Source organism: Micrasema longulum, unplaced genomic scaffold (assembly GCF_059751315.1).
Source record: "Micrasema longulum isolate JH-2025_06_02 unplaced genomic scaffold, ASM5975131v1 h1tg001067l, whole genome shotgun sequence".
In the NCBI taxonomy this organism is placed as follows: Eukaryota; Metazoa; Arthropoda; class Insecta; order Trichoptera; family Brachycentridae; genus Micrasema; species Micrasema longulum.
In genome coordinates this window covers 619,951-640,363 of record NW_028278255.1, presented here as the reverse complement: position 1 = coordinate 640,363, position 20,413 = coordinate 619,951, and the positions used below count along the sequence as shown (strand labels likewise).

General features: G+C 32.4%; 1 protein-coding gene across 2 annotated transcripts in view; it reads left to right on the top strand.

The window, feature by feature from the left end:
* Positions 1 to 466: 466 nt before the first annotated feature.
* Sans (SAM_USH1G_HARP domain-containing protein Sans) overlaps positions 467 to 20,413 on the top strand; it is a 34,479-nt gene continuing 14,532 nt past the window's right edge. For both annotated transcript variants that reach the window (XM_088233172.1, XM_088233171.1), the window contains exons 1-2: positions 467 to 905; positions 16,124 to 16,267. In XM_088233172.1, the coding sequence (XP_088089298.1) occupies positions 883 to 905; positions 16,124 to 16,267 (167 nt within the window). In that variant the 5' untranslated portion in view covers positions 467 to 882. The remainder of the gene's footprint in view (positions 906 to 16,123; positions 16,268 to 20,413) is intronic.

The following is a 20,413-nucleotide window of genomic DNA, read 5'->3' as shown; positions in this document are numbered from 1 at the left end:
AAATCCCACAAATAAGAAAATAAATATTATTTAATCTAACAACATAGATCAAAATAAATATTTAACCGAAGTAAAAAACAAATCCTGTCTAAATACCTCATAATAAATTAAATAGGCCATCTTGAACTCAAAACGATACAATATTGTTCTCCCTTATAAGTCATTTTTATTTTCTGATTGGTTTCCCTTTTTTATTCGCTCAGCAACGCACTGTATAATTTTAAAACCTTGTATACACTGTGTTAAGTTTTTATACCGAATGTAATTATGGATAAAGGGTAAGCTTTTTGCATAAATTTTATTATTTTTATCAAATACATCCAAGTTTTAAACCACAGCAAATTGTACATAAATTTGGAAAAAATTGGTATAAAATTATAATGCTACTCATTCATAGGTGTCTCTAAACATAAGATGAGCCGTCTTACGATGCCGCAAGATGGCGTTGGCGATCATTTTTTATGCCGTACATTTTCAATGAAATGGTCGTTTTAAAAACGAGATGTCGTTCACGCATTCTTTATCGGACTTTTTATATTCGTCCGGTATCGTGTATCGCTAGGTAAGTACGTAGGGGGAAACGCGCTCACCTGAGTTTTGTTCAAGCAGGTGTAACTGTTATTTGTGTTCTACATACTGCATACAAGTGAGCCGTCAAAGTTTATCAATATATCGTCGTGACAACAAAACACTAGAAAAGTTACCAAACAACCCGTGCTACTTGCATTTAGCGTCATTACACATTGCAATGGACATAAAAACTTTTTATTTAGATATTCAGTGATGATTTAATGTGGTTTAATAAATGATAGTGGTGCGAACATGGACATGATACACATTTAATAAATTTCGAAGTGACTGTGAATAAGTCAATCGTCCAAAATGACTACGGACAGATTTCATAAGTAAGTTTAAAGTTTTCGTAATTTATACTCGCACCCAGCTGTCAAATACTTAGATTTTTTTATAACCATTTACGGTGTGTTATTATAATTTTTAGTGGGTCAAAATACAACAGGACCTTTTTTCTGACATAAAATACCTTCAATTTGCATCTGACGTAGATTAATCGGACAAATATTTCATTTCTTATCGATCTTTTATCAGTGATTCGAAGTATTAATATCGCTGAAACTGATAAGTTGTATTAATTATAAATATTTCTCTACATAACTACAGTCAAATAAAATTATTATTTTATTTAATGTTTGATAATTAGTTAACACCTACTTTTAATGAGACGTTAATAACTTAAAGCGTTCTAGTTTGAATCAATGCCGATTCTCATAATAAAATTGGTTTATCGAACGAAATATCAAGAGCCCTTATTATTATTTAATTATTCAAACATTAATTCATTTTAGTATTTTGTCACTTATCAGATATTTTTTTGTAGTGGAATTTACAAAAGCACCAAAGTTGTCATAAAATTAGGAATGTACCAGAAAATCAAATCATTATGTTGATTTAAGTGAAATAAAAAGTCGTTGTAAAAAAATAATTAACTTTCGCTATTTATTTTTAGTTAATTCAATTAATTCGCACTTTTGTCTAGCAGAGTTAGGCTCTAATAATTCCAATGTTTCTGTCTAATTACCTCTTCGAATGCGAGGTGAGAGTCGACATAATCGCGATCCACGATACATAACATTATAATCAATTTGTTTTTAAAACAATTTTCGGTAAATCAAATATGGAAATTAATTATTCAAGTTAGTAATTGTTTCTGACTGCCATTTGCACATTTTTGTTTGGGATCCCAAGAGAGCAATGGTCAGTTGTGCATAATTCAAAATATACAGAGTTTTTCTAAATATTTTTAGTTTTTCTAAATATTTTTAGACAAAGACTAGATTTCACTCCCTAGTTATTAAGATTCGCATATTACAATAGAGAAGGAAAAAAATAAGTCTAGGCATTTACAGGGCTTATGACCTGTCATCGGCCATCGGTTTAAGCGGCCACTCTACAAACTGTGTAACATTCACCGTTCTGCCTAAGTTTGAACATCCGCATTTCTTCAATTCTTCCATCTGTTAATTTTTGTGACCATTCGTGTTTGCAATATTGTCATGAAGATGAATGACAATATCCGACGAAGGCCCTTCATATAATTTGCTAAATCACAGTAAATAGGGCAGAGAAAATTGTAGAGTTAAAATCAGTTAAAATCGCGATATACATATGAATATTAATTTTTAAAGAGTAACTCGTTCATTAAAAAAAAAACATTGCTTTTTGTATGAGTTCAACCGAAAAGAAGACCCTCGGTCTTTAAAACGGTTTCGGGTATGTGGAGGAAGTACTTCCACTGTTGATTTTTGTGAGCTGAAACCTTTAAAGGTCGTTTACACGTAGACAATACAGTTTTGTCTCAGGACTCGACCATTGTCCACGTGTAAACAGCAATTTGTAGGACAAAACATTATCCCGAGATATTGCGACCGAGACAGACGGGCAGGCTATCTCCGGGGAACAGTGATTACCCTCCATCGCGCGTGGCTAACGTGTCGCTCCCAAAAAAATGTCTGAAAACAATCTGTTTCATTATTTAGTTCGTCCTTTAACAATTTCAATACATCTTGATATAAATCATGAATTCGCTCGTAATAAACGCCGTCGTGTATTTATTTTTGAATTTTGCCGAATTTTCGTATTGTCCCAGCGTACTGTCCCGCGCGGTCGAGGCTGTTCGCGCAGCTCGGACATGACAACGTTGTCATATCTTTTGTATTTAGAGAATACAAACCCGAAAATTGTTATTAATCCTGGGAATTTGTATTAATCCCGGGATACGATCATGTGGTTTGACCTTTATTTTTTTTATAAGGTAGTAGTAACGTAACATCGTATGAAAGACACTGACAAAAAGGTCAAAATTAGGCATTTTCTGTATAGTAAACAAAAAATATTAACTTGTTTATTGCAAATACAATAAAATATAATTATAAGACAAAACATTAAAAGAATAATCTATTGAAATTCCTAAAATACAATTGCAGAAATATCAAAGCATCTAATGTTTCATTTCTAAAGCTAGGGTTTCCTAGGACAGCGGTGCCCGTATCTTAACGGCCGTAGTGAACGGTGATGCGGTAGGCAGCCGTCGTAGCGGTGAATAGAGAGTGGTTTTATTTTTTAACGGTGTTATCAACACCATTTTTATAGGAAACCACTCTCTAGTCACCGTTACGACGGCTGTCAACCGCATCACTGTTCACTACGGCCGTGAAAATACGGGCACCGCTGTCCTAGGAAACCCTAGCTTAAGCCTGCTTCTTAGTTTATTGCCAACTCAAGCAGCAGCTGAAAACGCTCGCTCAGGTTCTACACTGGTTAGAGATATAGACAACAGATATTTCTCCTCCATTTTAAATAGGTTCATTTCACGTCTATTGCTATTTAGCAAACCTGATTCATTTCGTGCATCAGGAGGATATTGGGGTTCCATACTCTTATCAATTTCTAGTTGTAGTTTTTCTTCAGTGACAATTGGAGTTGGGGGATATGTTGCCTTGGTTCTTCATCATAAGATTTATTTGGTTGTCTTTTTTTTCGTAATAAAGTGCCCTCAATGCAATCTAGATAAGGCCATTGTCAAGGCCCAACTGAATGCAAACAAGACCTGTTTGTTGCAATTCCGAAAATCCCGAAATTACCCAAGTACAATCCCGGGTTTTTCGGGGCTTGAAAATGACCGGGTCCCGGGATTGTATTCTCTAATAAGGAAGTTCAATGGATTTTGTATATTTTTTTTATTTGTTAATAGACTATTGAACTAAGCCAATTATTTTTTCCAATTTTAATATATCATATTATCAGCGCTATGATTTTTCAAAGTGTGACGTCAGAGGTTCTCTTCTGCTTATTCTCTGTCAGTTCTGCCGATTGGTCCGTTTACGGTAAGCAAACCGGATATCTTTCACAGCTATGTTATCATTGATTGATTCATATGAATCAGTGACGTCGTTCAAAATAGTTCGTTTTAATTAAAATATTTTTTAGATTTTTTTTCGTACATTTTCATGAAACTTTACTGTACAATGTAATGCCCTAATTTTTACCGCGCGCAAGAAAACATTTTTTGTATCCAATTTCCCGTAGGGCTGAAGTTCCTCATTGTATTGTGAGCTTCAGAATAGCAGACAAATGCGCTGATCTCCACTCGATTTCCTTTTTCGGAATTCTTATTTAAGAGTAACCATCCAGTCGAAAACACTCATTTTTCATGCAGCACTGTATTCTTTCTTCCACCCGGAGACGGAAAAAAGTACATTATAATAATAAATTATCCACAACAACGTGTGAAGTTACTTTAGGTAGGCACTTCATATATAATGACCATTGTACATACTCTGTTCATTTGGGTTAAATATGGCAACACTACTTATCAAAATAAAAAAGAATTCGTGCAAAAATAGTAACAAAAAATATTATTCTAAAAAAGAGCAACGTTGCTATGAATTATTACAAAAATATATGTGAAGAATGATATTAGTGCTATGTATATATTTTTATTTTTCTAAGTAGCACTTGTATTAGGGGTTAACATAAATTGTGCCCGTTTTTTTTTCAAATGAAAAGTTATAAATGTCATTCGAAAAAAAAATTCTGCTCTACAAGAAATTGTGTCTGATTTAACGTTATATATTATTTAATCACATGCCTTCAAAGGGAAAGTCAATTGGACGACAGTGAGCATTTTCGACACCTCCTTATGTACGCGTTTAATCGAGGAAATATAGGAGAAAACAAATAAGGAGAATACATCATTGACTAGTTTGCTGTAAAATAATGGCGGTTTACAGTCATGTGACTACAATTCATGCTCTTCTTTTGCTCAGCCGATCATTCGGTGGTTTGAAGTGGATCTTCATAAAAATATGGTTTAAGCGGTCCTCATCGAAGTCCACTGGTCGTCCGGAACGTCCCATGTCTTTCAGGTCGAAATTACAGTCTTTGAAACGCAAAACCCATCAATGAGCTGCAGGCTTATTCTGTCTCAATTTCGTTTCGTAAGTTCGTTCGTTCGTCATATACTTATCCGTCTTATTCTAACGCAATCAAAACCATATTTCACTCTCGTTCCCTCTCTCATACGATACGAATAATTTTACGAAACGAATTAGCATATTAGCTTGTATTATGTTCATTTTGTAATTTTTTGAACTTTTTTATACTCTTTTAATTTTTAGTGTGTGTATCTTAATTACTACAAAATAATACTACAGTTTTCAAATATAAATACGTCTTTAAATAAATATCGTTATCTTCATGTCCCTAAATGAGTTTTTTTACAAAAACTCCTTGGGAATATTATATGAAATTAAGTGAAATTAATGTTTAAAATTAAAATTTAAAAAAAAATAAAAAAACAGTTACAGCATAAGGCCACTGTCCTTTCATTCGTTACATCTTCGCCGTACACTTCGCAAATATTGCGAGCAGCTTTATTACCTCAATTGAACGCGACAATGCTCATTTTGTCTACTTGACATTATATTTTGAAGGCTGCTAATGAAAAAAAAATATGTTTGTAACGTAACAGCAAACACAATATCTTGTAGAACAAAACATTTCCATTCGAATCACGTATAACCTTTATCATTTTGTTATGCTCTTGGTGCTCATTTTTTTTTCATTTGAAAAAAAAACAGACAACGTTTGTTGACACCTAATATATTATTCGCCGCAACTCAACAAAGGACTTAAGTTCCACGGATTCCCAATAAATTAATTTAAATGAAATAAAATTGTGAATAAATAAATAATAATAATTTATGCACTAGAGTTTTGAAAGCAAATTTACATGAAATAATAACTTTTTTTTTCTTTATTAGGGGCCTTCTACCAAAACTTGAAAACATCGCCCAAAAACAAGTTACATTGATTTACAATTGACATAAGAACAACATAAACAGAAAGGAATAACAATATAGATACAAACAATAGACAACAAAAATATAAGTACAAGAACAACATCAAAACATTAATTGTAATAATAAACATATTACTAAACTAACAAAAATTTCAAATATCCGTGCAACTGTAACTATTATTTTGTTTTTACGTTGGTTTTGTAGTACCTACTTTTACTTTTTAAGTTCCATGGATTCATTAAAAGTTTTTCTAGAACAGTTTGAACGTATGTAATTTAAAGTGTTAGAGATCGTGGGGAACAAATACACGCCCATTTGGTGTGAACAAAATCACAGTACCCTAGCCTAGCTATTAGTGGGGTGTCATGCTTGATGACATTACTAACTACCGTACCGTACCTACTAACTTACTTAACACGTAGTACTGGTGGTTTAACTTCAGCTGGCGCGTTCAGAAAACTTACACTAACGCATCATGTACTATCTGTGTACTATTTTAAGAGTAAGTGAATGTCCTAATATTAACTTATTTATAATAATTATTAAAATATATACTAATTATTAACATTTTTAAACAATACATTTACAGTTGAAAGCTATCACGAAAAATATTGCAAAGATCAAAACATTTTAAACAAATTCACCATATTACAAAAAAATCTTTAAGAATAATCCCGAGAAAAAAAAACAGATACATAATGATAAAGTTGATGTTAAATTACTTAATTAAAGGACTTACTCCTTTTAAACAAAGAAAACCCCTTTAATGCAATGATTTTCGATAAAAACATCATTAAATCATTATTTTGGAAAACCCACAAAAAAAACTTTTTTAAAGCCAACCCAAATTCGATTACTTTGAGCTAACTTATCTGCTATACACATTTTTTGTAAAACTTACATTTAAATGATTATTTTTTTTGTTCTCTTATTTCAAATGGTAGTTATGTGTCTTTGTCTTCTTACGAAATGGCAGCCTTACTTCATTTTTATTTCTAGTTTTATATCCGTGATCACATTCATTAGAAAAAACCTTTTTACTCAAGTCTTTTATTAGGAAATGTAAATCCAGTTAAGGTAGAGTGGGGCTGGAACCTCGGACCTCTGATTCGTGAGTCCGCAACACTAGCCACGGGACCCCAACCCGACTCAATTAATATTGTTAAACATAACAAGAGAGATTTTAATGATAATTTTATCAAATTTATTATTAGTACTCTTAGGTCCTGCAAAAGGAAATCGACTGGAGATTAGTAAGTCTCATGGTGTACTGATTGTTGCGTTTGCCAGGCATTAACTAAATAAATAATTGTAACACAATAAATATCAATTCGCTGTATTGTATTTTATCATGCCGTGTAGATTTTTGCCGCGGTGTGAAATGGGCCACAGCGGTCCAGTCTCCGTGAATGTTCTTTAGACATCTACCATCTACGGCCTATGGCAATATGGCAAAGTCTCGCCTACTGGTGACGGTACACCTTTGCTTACGCCCGGCCCGGCCTGTGCCCGTGTGCGGATTGCGGATATGTAAAGAGGTCACTAGTCACTATTCTACAGTCAACTTAAGAAGAGACTTTGACGTTTGCACGCTCATGAAATTCTGTAAATATTGAAAGTCGACTTCATATTGAATATTGAATTATAATGTGCGTGTTCATTTTATGGAGCTCGCAATAAGACTAATTTAAATTAATCGAAGATAATTTTGACGTTGACCTATTACGTATTAAGCTATTTAGCATAGAATTAAGAACAGTCCAGAAACCGCATACGCACATCAAACAGAAGGCGACTAAACTACTCATAAATGAGTAGGTTTACGTTTTGACCCATGACTTTCTTAATGTTTTCATGTTTGATTTTTTTTTAATACGTCGCTAGAAAAACGCGGCATGTTTGGCCTTGATAAATTTGACGTCAAGATTCGTGGCAATGTTCTAAACACATCTGAACAGTCAGGAACAAATAAACATGAATCGTGACGTATTAGGGGCGTGGCCAACGAATGATCGTTTTGCGGGAATTCAAAATTACAAATAAAAAAATATTTTTTATGCTAGATACTAATAATGAGCAAAAAATTTTTGTTTTTTACTGGACTGTATTTTATCGACCTTTATTACTTTATTTTTATTTATTTTTTTAAAAAAGAGATATACTAGAGTTCTTATTATTTACTCAAATATTTACATTTTCAGACCATTTCCTAAAAGTCGTAAATAACTTGTGCTGGAAAAATGGAAATCGAGTTATGGTAGAGTGGGATTTGAATCTAGGACCTTTGGTCCGTGAGTCCACAATACTACCTCGGGACCACGACCCGATTCGCTATTAAATATTTATTACTTTAATGTTTTAAAAAAACGTGATGTTTCCTTATCGCGAGTGCGAACCGAAACCGTCCATTACACGTTTGTTGTTAAACTAAAAACTAAACAACAAAACCAACAATTTGGAACTTTTTTGTTCTATCCAATAGAGCTTAAAGGCTTCTCTAGAGAATTATTACTCTGAGGACGCGTGTGATTTTCTTCAACTTTACATGAGAGCGGTTTAAATATTTTTTTGACACTTCATAACTCGATAAGTGATACTTAGTTTAGTTATATTTGTTTTCAAACCTGGAATATAAAACTTTTTCTAAGATCAACTACTATGGGGAACAGGAAATCAAAATGACATAAACAGACTACAAAGACAGCAAAATAAAATATTAAAGTTAGTATATGACCTTCCCTATCTAACAACAACTAAAGAACTTTTTGAACAAACTATACAATTAAATGTAACTGAACTCTTTAAACTAGAATCTTTAAAATGTATTCATAAATTAGCCACTGATGTAATTGTAGACGAAGAATTAAAACTTGAAAAAAACTGTAGTAAACATGAACACAATACGAGAATATCAGAAAAATATCATAAACAATCTTTTAAAACGAGAAAAGGACAATCGAGACTTATAAACCATGGACTGAAATTATACAATAAACTACCAGACAAAACTAAACAAAAGACTCAGACAACCTTTTCAAAAGATATTAAAAATATTATTATTAACAGTAGAATGTGAATTTTAAAAGTGAAAATATTTTGTTAAATGTATGTAACACGTAAGGGTTTATCAATGAAATTTAAATAAAAAAAATAATAAAAAAATATAAAAAGGTCAAAGTCGCATTTTTCGCACGTCCATCGCTGTTCTGATCATGACAAAATGTATATATTTCAATTTCAATTTTTTCTTTACACTGTGTTATTTCGTAACCGCGTTAAACGAGTCCGTTGTAGGTACTTAGAATTTTCCTAGGTTAAGATAGATTTGGGTTAATGTCATAATTTATCATTAAACATTATTGGAACAACAACAACTTAGATCAGTAGCTGTTATACAAGGTTCTCAAATATTGCAAGGACGGAACTTCAAATGGAACATGGAAAGCGGTGATGGGGTGCTAATCTGAACCGCTCTCGCGGCACGAGAAAGTAGTTTTTCTTGTGTATTTACATACATGATACACGATAATACGGCCTCGAGAGCGTTTGAAATATCACCCCTGTAGCTCAAATCATAAATAACTATCAAAGTGCTAAAAAACATGCTAAGCATATTTGAGCGATCACAGTGAACAATAATGCTTAAGTTATTATTAAGATTTTTAATTTATTACATTAGATTAGCTAGGCATTCATATTTAAGTAGTTTTAGTTTTTCTTTTTTATGTTATTGTTTTATTAGTATAGGACTACTGATGCTCTAAAGATAAAAAAATCTCCATCTTAGAACAGGCTGAGCCATGTTAGATGGAGACTATCATAAACAGACAATACTCCGTTTTCATTTTACATTAATTAGTTTTATATAGATTCCATGTTATTAAGTATGTATACATTTTTTTGCAATAAATTGATTAAAAAAAAAATTAAAAAATGAATAAATAAAAAAAAGCGTCTGTAATCTCCAAGTCAACGCTCGTGTTGGTTTGTTTTTTGTTTTCTTATAAATAAATACAGTTCACTGGCGAAAAATCGGCGTTTACTATAAAAAATAATACAATATACGTGTATGATTCATATCATTAATTGTAGTGCTTTCACACTTATAGATTACGCAGACAGGGTATAGTCTAAGCTTATAACCGAGTTGGAACATAAAATATATTGCATTTGCAAAATAGTAAGGAGTATCTAATACAAAAAAGTGAAAATTAAATTACAATTACTATGGCGACTGCTTTTCTTGACATCTGTTAGGGCTTGCCTAAATAACAAATAAATAAATAAAAATAGCAATTTTGGAATATTTTCCATATTTACACCGGTGAAATTCAAATATGTGATTGCGCAGCAGGATTACACGTCGCGAAACGTAAATATTTTGACATTTAATATTAGGTGTTCACGGATGTTGCATTGTGATCGCGAATACGATAAACAACCGTGGTGAGAAATTGTTATCATGTCGCTTATTAGCACGTCGGCATCGATAGTTATTTGTGATTGAGCTACTGGGTTGATATTATACACTTGCCACGTCTACCTAGATCATGTCATTACTATACCTATTGTGCATTTTAATAGATTTCGTATATTAAGTTAATTCATTGTATTATATATTATATCATTGATGCCAATCTGTTAGGGCTTCCATAAGCCTGTTGATTGGATTTACATTTAAAAATATATATATTCTATTCTCGATTATCAACACCTATGCATTGAAAACAATTTTAATTCAGTTGTAATATTCCAAAGAAGAAGAAAATGTTTTCTTACCGCTGTCATCTTCTTCACATCTTCTTGAGCCATCGAAGTACAGTCGTATCACAAAGCACAACACAAAATCACTCATAAAAAAATTCACTAATATTAAAACACAAACTGTTGAAAACGTGGTTGTTTCAAAACAGATAGATGTTAGATATTCCATCCTTTTAATTTCAATAACATTTCAAAGTAAAAAAGTAGTTTCAAATAATGTCGGTTGGGTATGTAGTTTTTAAATTTGTATTCCGAACACAAATAATTCATCTATAAACACTCGAGATTTTCATTGAACACGAATATCGCAATGATAGGGTATTTTTACTTTTTCTTAATTTTTAAACAAATGAAAAGTTTTATTGATTTAATTTTTTTAATTAATTTTTTGTAATAAGTGCGAAATCGGATAAGTTTCCTACAAAAGTTTAAAATATGCATATTTTTAATTACCCGAGAACAAGACATGCGCCCTGTGGGACAAACGGCACGTATGACGTTATGACGCCAAACTTAAACGCAATGTTTATTGAAGCCCAGTCGGCGGTCGTAACGCGTGACGTCAAAATGACGTGATGCCAACTGAGCGCCGTTTTGTATGAGCTAATTTTTAAACCAGAAAATTATAAATGAAAACTCGTTTTGAATACATTGATAGTTGTATTATTGGAATCGTAAAAATCCGCTCTAAAGGTGTATTATATTTTTAACGTTATTCCTGACTTGTGAAAATAACCTATGTCAACTAAATCAGTGGCCTTATTCTGTAACTAATTAGTTTCGTAAATTAATTCGTATCGTATGAGAATGAACGAGAGCGAAATACGATTTTGATTGTGTTAAATCAAGATTGATATATATAACATTATATTACGAAAATACATGAAAATTTAAATATTATGGTATGTTGATCAGAATGTATATGTTTATTTGTTCCAATACACTTTTAACGAAGATTTATAAAACTGACTCTAAATACGATATGCCTACTTAAGTATTTAACACCTTTAATTAAATTAAATACACGAACTGAAAAATATTACGCAATAGTTTTCCAAAATGTTAATAATCTCGTGTTCATTGTTAGTTTGCACGCCACGTGTGTTAAAACTCTGTTTTCATGCAAAAATATTCCGATTTAAATGTTTTTAACACTATTTAAAAAGTCAGTCAGTATACGAAGCACTGTACTAGAATTAGAGTATCAATTGAATTGTTAATTGCTTAATCGTAAATTACATATCCATATAATTACAAAGTTACCAAATAATAAAAAAGTATTTTTAATTGAAACTATTCTTAATTTCCCTTCCGCGCACACTATTAATTTTATATTATTGTTTATTTCTCATACCTGTAGTAACATTTCTAGGTTATTTTTTTTAAAAATAGGTTACATTTTATTGTAAGCGCTAATTTAATAAATATTTTTGGTTATTTACTATTTTGAATTACCTAATAACCATCACTGAGACTTTTCTTAGCAGTTCCGTATTTAACGTGATTTTTTATTTAAACTTTTCTATAACCAAAGACACAAAAACACTTAACACATTTATATGACTTATTGTTATGAAAGCACCGTATTTTATCATTTTTTTGTGTAAAACTAACTTTCAAACTGAGGTGTTTGTTATACATGGAAGTAAACAAATATGTATCGCATAACGTAATGTAAACGCAGTCAAATGTATAGGCTCAATGCAACAATAAATAATACGATGGTATTATAAAACAATGCGCATGCCAACTGAAAAACGAATTGAAAATTGCAACAAAAACAGTACCTACGGCAAAAACGTGTAGCTAAGTATTTGTTTTCTTGTTGCCAAAAACGTATTTTTTTGCAAATAGGGGACAGGGCCTCGATTATTATGGGAAGTATTTATATTCAATTTCTACAAAGTAAAAATAAGTTTTGTGTTTGAAAAATAGAATATATTTACAATTTTTTCTAAACGTGTTTAATTACCGGTTACCGACGAAGACACTTTGAATTTTCGTACAAATATACACAGTTTCGTATCTAAATATCGATATTAGTTTATACCGTCTCAGTATATACCGATAAAGATAGCCGTTCATAATCGCGGCCCAGGAGGCCCAATTACTGTTACGAATTACGAAACTACTTTCAAAAGATTCAATCTCTGAGATCACTATTAAATTTTATAAAAATATTGAAGAAATATGGATGGTCAGACATAGGCAGAATGGTAAATATTACACAGTTTATTCTAAAGTATTCTTGGCTACATTATTCCCTTATCAATAATCTTTTCCCATATACCTTCGTTGCGATAAATTTAAATTTTGATTTTTATGCATCTTTTAATAGAATTTCATTGAAATTGGGTAATAAAACTTTTATGTATATCCACATGTTGTTAAAAACTTGGTACTTAGACTTCCACTTGTTCATTATACCAATTGCTTCTTTCCCTTTCTTACGGGCATCTTCAAACTTGTTCAAATAAACACGGTAAACGTTATAAATATTAGTAAAATTAAATATAAAAATAATAAAATTACGTACGTATTTACATACATAATTTAATTATTTATTTAATTATTATTTAATTATAAGTACATATAGTGCGTTTGAATGTTTAATATACATATGTTAACGGTCAAAACGCACTAGCGCGGCGCGTCGCGGCAACGCGAAATATTATTTTCACTGTTTTGTACGAAAGAAATTGTAATATAGCTGCGCTTCAGTACGCGGCACTCCATACAAATTTTTGTCGCGCCGCACTATGGAAAATGGTAGAACAACGGCATATCATAAGGGATTTTTACCAATGTTGCTACTGTCACATTTCAATATACTTTTTAAATAGTTTGAGAGCCAAACTATAAAATTCTAAAAATCTTATTTATAATACATTTATTTTCAATGTCACAAACTGTATTGTTTTACGGATACCATTTTTAATATGTTCACTTCATCACTTTAAAAGTTGATTTCTTATTAAACTTTAGAGGAATAGATATAAAGTATTATATATATATCTAAAAGTTCATCTTAAACATTATAAAACAACTAAAACATTTTTTTCATACATTGAATAATTATACAAAAATATATTATTAAAAATTTAAAAAAAGTTCTTAGAGACTTTTGACAGTCACCCACGTTTTAATAAATCATAAAAAACATTTATAAAAATTAGCTGCCAAAATTTGCCTATCACGAAGTTATTATGAAAAATGTGATAAAAGTCAGAAAACCAAAAACCACTATCTATGGCGGTTTCAAATTAATGTTGACTATTCATGAAAAATACTTTCGAATTAGTTTGTTATTCACTATCGAATCATTTATTGATATTTGTGTACATATTATAATCAAATGAATACCATATTTTATGCTTTCAATGTTATTTTTAATATTTTATTGTATAAAAATAAAAATATTATAATAAAATTTATTTCGTTTAAAGCTTTTAAGACTATTTTATATTCGTGTATTATTTTTAATGTACCTTCCTCTAAAAATAAAAAAAAACTTGCTGACTTTTGATCCGAAGCCGATCTTTATTTTCCACAGTGCGCCGCCTCAGTGCGTTTTGACCTTAATCCGTTAGAATCAAGTAAACATACTAATTATGTTTAGTTAGTGGGAACACTAGAACATTTTATTTTAAAAAGTTCTGTCACACACACATAAGCACAGGTTTATTAATTTTTTTTTTTTTTCAAATTCAAATTATTTATTCACAAAGTAACAACAAATTACAAAGGATTTAAGACGTTAAATTGGAACTTTATATCAAACCAAGAACCCTTGAGCAATGGTTCGACATTATTAAGGTATAATACTCTCTAATAGCAAGAGTATTTGCCTCTTAAACATAGTTTCACTAATGTGAAAGATGTCGATCTCCAAAGTGATAATGTTCAGCTGCTTGACTGCTCTTCCAATCGGCATGACCAGAGGCAGGTTGGTTCTAGAAACCGGGAGGTAAGACAGTCTGTGCTGACGCTTTCGGAGATAGCCATCAGGAACATAAAAATTGATACTCTCTAAAATGGCCGAGTTATCGATGAAACCCCTTAACAGTCTGATAAAATGGGTCAGTGTAGACCCATCCCTTCTAAGTTGCAAACTATTAGTCCCAAGCATACCCAAGAGGAACCCAGTGGGATAGAGCCACGGATAGGCTCTAACCTGGGTCCATTGTTGTTCTCAATTTTCATTAATAATATTAAAAATGTAATTTTGAACTCGCGTTTTCTGTTGTTTGCGGATGACTTAAAACTGTTTTTAAAGGTGACAACTTCTGACGATTTTCGTCTTCTCGAAGCGGATATATCTAATATATCTGAATGGGGAAGGCGAAACAAACTTGGGTTTAATGTTTCCAAGTGTTCGGTCACGTCCTTCACTAGGGCCCAAAAAACTCTTTTTTTTCGCTACAAAATAAATGACCAGAATCTGATACGAACATCGAATGTTAAGGATCTGGGCGTTAGATTTGTAAGCACTCTGACATTTCATGAACACATAGAGACAATCAGTGGTGATGCATTGAAGATGTTAGGATTTGTTCTGCGTACTGCCAGGGTTTTCGAAAATACCCGCGTACTGAGAACTCTTTACAACTCCTTGGTGCGAAGTAGACTCGAGAGTGGCTCGATGATTTGGGGGCCACATGAACTGAAGTACTCTCTTATGATAGAGAAAATCCAAAAGAAGTTTCTGAGATATCTCTACATGAGAGAGTGCGGGTATTATCCTTGGCTCTACCCGACCGAGTTTCTCCAGGGTATGCTTGGCTACAACAGTTTAGAGACTAGAAGGAATGTGTATTTGACCACACATTTTTATCGATTGTTGCGCGGTATGATCGATAATTCTGAAATTATGATGAGCATTGGTTTGTATGTTCCTGATAATTACCTAAGACAGCGTCAGCATAGATTGTTTCATATTCCGATATTCAGGACCAACCTGCCTATGGTTATGCCTGTTGGAAGAGCTACCGCTATGTTGAACAACATCGCTCTGGATATTGATCTGTTCCGTGTATCCGAAGGGGTTTTCCGGAGCAGGATTCTTCGACTCCTTTGACATGAGTCTCTTTCGTGTATTTTTTTTCCTTTTTTATAATATGTACGTATTGAATATATTTTTGTAATGTATATGTTATATTTAAAATAAATAAATTGAATTGAATAACTACCATACTCCCTCATGTAGAGATACCTCAGAATTTTTTTCTGAACCCTCTCCAACATAAGGGAGTATCTCACTTCCTGCGGACTCCATATCACCGATTTTCATCAAACACCCGCATTTCCTCCCTCCTCGACTCATTTCTGACTCTTCTGAACTGGCCATATCATTCGTAGTTCGCATTCCTTCGATTTTATCAAGGCGGTCTCGTCATCCATAGTTGTTTCTTACCTTATTAATTTGTTTTCAGTGTTATTATGCGCTTTGGAATTGTCTAAATTTGTCCTACCGTTTTCAGAGCCGCAAAAGATGGGTTGCTGGACGTTCTCAGAGAAGCCAGTAGAAAGGAGTGCAATGGTCGCGATGAAGCTGGTATGACTCCCACACTTTGGGCGGCATTTGAAGGCCACCTGGATTCTCTGAGACTCCTTTGTGGAAGAGGGTAAGCATTTTAAACCAATGCATTATTTCGAGATAATTCTTATAAAAAATGTTAAAATTAGAGCATAAAATTGTACGGCAAAGTTTCTTAAAAATGTATGAATTTTTAAAGAATAAAAACGAACTGTTGTGAACGACGTCACTAGTTCATATGAATCAACCAATGATAATAGAGATGTGAAAGATTTCCGATTCACGGAAAGTCAACGGACCAACTGGCAGAACTGACCGAGAAGAAGCGGAAGAGAACTCGAGACGTCACACGCGGAGTAATTTCAGAAATGAAAAACTTTAAAAAATCATAACGCTGATAATACGATACAGAAAAAAAAATGGATTAGTTTAATAGTCTATTTTTTTTTTAAACCACTGAACTTCCTCATTCCATTGTAATTAGGTAATAACATCTTCCTTTTAGGTTAAAAATTTTTTTCATTTTTACATGTGGATGGGAGTCAGTGCTTTGTAAATCTCTGTTGTAATATGTTAATATTAACAGCTCCCCAGGAGTTGAATCCAGTCCTTGTCTACAAAAATTTGGACAAACTCAAAATATTGTTGATAAATCCACCTGATCCATGAAGAAGTATTGAAATTTAAAAAAAAAAAAATTCAGGCGTTGATATGTAAATATATATATATATATATATATTAATATATATTTGGATAATTTATACAGCGCTGTTTTTTGTGAAAATCACCTCAAGGGCGCTGTACAATAAATTAATATCCCACCACGTCTTGCCGCTACAGAGCGTATAGACAATAAGAAATCTAGCCCCTATTTACATTTTTTATTTTTTATTTGACAATAAAGTTTAGAGATTTAGTGATATTTAAAAAAAAAATTAAAAACAAATTTATAATTGTAGAAGTTAGATTACAACAAGTCTTGCAGCTACTGAGCGCATGGATGGTTGGAATTTTAGACCTCATTTACTAAATTTGGATATTTGATAGTTGATAGCATTTACCTATTGAAGCTAGATAACTAATCGTCTTGCAGCTACAAAGTGCATGGACGAGTAAAATTCTGGCAACTTAAAATTATCAATAAATTTACAAAAACAAACATTGAGCATAATATCAAATTTGTAAAGTGTTCGTGCTAAAAAGTAAACAATAAAAAACTAAACAGATAAAGCACCGTTTCAACACTATGGATAACAGAACGTATAAAAATATCCGAAGGGTAGCTTTCGTAGATGTTGGGTAGTCACTAGTCACTGTCGCAGTGTCGCACATGTGCAAGCACATGTTGTTTGCTAAATTCATAGAAGATGGTCCGGTCCACGTGTAGTTGTCGGAGGAGGGAAAGAAGCCTATTGTTCCAACGACTTTGTATCCACTTTAGTCTGTATTATTTCGTTTTATAGTTAGTACGAAATTCCCGCTCAATTTTATTCATTTTTTTCTTTATTATTAGACAAACGTGTGTATGAGAGTGGTTTGAGGATTGACATATCATTTTGTATGTACGAGTATATTGAAAAGTAGTATGTAGGTGATATAATTCAATTAGATGAATCTCACCCACATAAATAATAGGTTTCAGTTATTTAAATAGGTTTCGGTTTCGGCCGAAACTAGAACAGAGGCCGGAATTCAGTTTCCGTTTCGCCTGAAAATCTTGTTTCGGTCGCTCACTATAAATTAGTTTTCGCGCTCCAAACCTACGTCATACTACTGAGTGCAAGGCGAGTGCTCTGATATCACAAACATAAGCAGAATATTCCCTTCTTGGTCTGGTGAGACATCGTCCTAAAATTTGATTGTTTCCTGCGTCACTATTTCTAATCTTCATGGACAGTGAAGGAGCTACATATAACCATATGTGGATTGTAAGAATGTGATTCAGCAATACAATAAAATCGATGGAATATGTTAAAACCTTATCAATGTTGATAAAAGTAATCTTGCATTGTGTTAGTATTTATGATAATGAAATAAGTACGACAATATGGTGATCTATGTGACGATCTATGTTTCGATTTCCAATAAAATACATATCTTCATACATATATTCTTTTACGCATCTTCTTCTTTTCTACATCCGCTCCTAAGTGGTGCATGTGGACATCACCAGTTGCCTCCAGGATACCCTATCGCCAGCGAGCACTCTCGCTTCTTCCCATGTCAATCCAGCGCCCCTTAATTCCGCCGCATAAAGTCTAAAGATCGCCATTGACGGCCTTCCAGGACGGCGTGATCCCGCAGGTTTAAAAAAGAGGCAACTAGGGTTTAGGTTCTCCTGAGGCATGCGCAGCACGTGTTCAAGCCAGGTCCACCGCCGCATCCTCAAGACGCTCGTTATAGGAGGCTGCTGCGTCCGTTTTCGGACTTCAATGTTAGTTATAAAATCGAACTACCTTATACCTAATATTCTTCTCAAGCACTTACTCTCAAAACTCAGAAGCTTGGTGTTTTGAGCTTTGGTAAGGTGCCAAGATTCGCACCCATATAGGATAACTGGCATACAAGAGTTGAATAATCGCCTTTTTTTTTTGACCGAGTATAGACTAGAGTTCCAGACAACACGCATCATGTTAAACGTTGCTCCAGCAATTCCTAGGCGGGTTGCGAGCTCTTTATGCATGCTTCCATCCTCATTATGTGTACTCCAAAGTATTTAAAGCTGTCAACTTTCTCAATCCTCTGTCCATTATTATAGAAAGGCTAATCAGGGTCAGGACAGGATTTGTTGCACATAAGCTGAGTCTTTTTTGTATTAATATTAAGACCCAGACGAGTTGAGTTTTCCTGCAGTGTGCCAACAATTTCCTGAAAATCACCAACAGATTTTTCAAAAAGGACTGTATCATCTGCATTTTCCAAGTCGCACAACTTAAGGAGGGAGTTCACTTTTATACCTAGATCAGGTGGTATTTATTGGCATAAGATAAAATCTATCAGTATGATGAATAAGAACAGTGCAAGGACGCAGCCCTGCCTCACTCCAGTGGAGACCCCGAACCAATCAGTCAGAGAGCTACCGTTTCTCACACGACAATTGGTATCTATGTGGAGTGCTTTATAACAGCAATAATCTTTACACATCTAGTAATCATGTTACCACTGTAACTCTCCAAAAAAGAGACTAACTCTTGTGCTTGGAGAGTGACTTACACTGTTGTAGTTGTTTATTGATTAAGAGTTTATATAATTTTTAAATACGAGTACATGAGAAAAAAATAAAAACATAGGATACATAAAGAAAAAATATAAAACAATTATACAATCATACTAATTAAAATTTAGTGTAGTTTTTACACGTGTTCAAAAAATGTCTTTAGATTTACTCTAAATTTATTTATTGATATATTATTTTTAATAGCTTTTAGTTCATTGGGAAGATTGTTATAATTTTTTACACCTTTGAAGACAAAGCTATTTTGACCATGACTTGTGTGGAATTTAAGAATTTAATATTATTTTAGTATCTGAGTGACTTTAAAAAAAAATATATATATATACGCCCCACTCATTAGCAAGTGATTTTGGCTCTTAGAAACAAGAATAAGAAATTTAAAGAATATACGTTTTAGTGAACGACAAAAAAAAACCATACCCACGAAAAAATATTATATAATGTGAGGTAGTTAAAATCAGTATGAAAGAATTATGTGACAATAAATATTATTACCGTTTAAATTAAACGTAAACATAACATGAAATTTTGGGCCAAAAGTAAAGAGGGACATTCAATTATACTTATTATTTAAATTTGGCAAATAATATCAAACAAATTCAAATATTTTTATTATTATTTGTCCTTAAGAATTTAGTCAGAAGTAAATAAGTATCCAAACGAGTGGAGGCGTATAAAAAAATAAAAATAATAATAATAATAATAAGTATCCAAATCATTCTGAGCGAGTAAAAATTTTTCGTTCACGTATTATATTCTTCACAAATATCTGAGTGACTTATTCATCTCAAATTCTTTTTTATATATTTGTACAATATAATTTATTTTATAAAGAGTCTACTGTATGAACCTCAAATATTTTAAATAGACTTTCCGTATTGAATGTTGAGGGTTTCTTTAGAATTACTTTAATAATTAATCTTTGTATTATTTTAAGAGGGTTTAATATATATGCGTGTATTTCTGTAAATGTTCAATTTCGTGAATCGAGATTTTTAA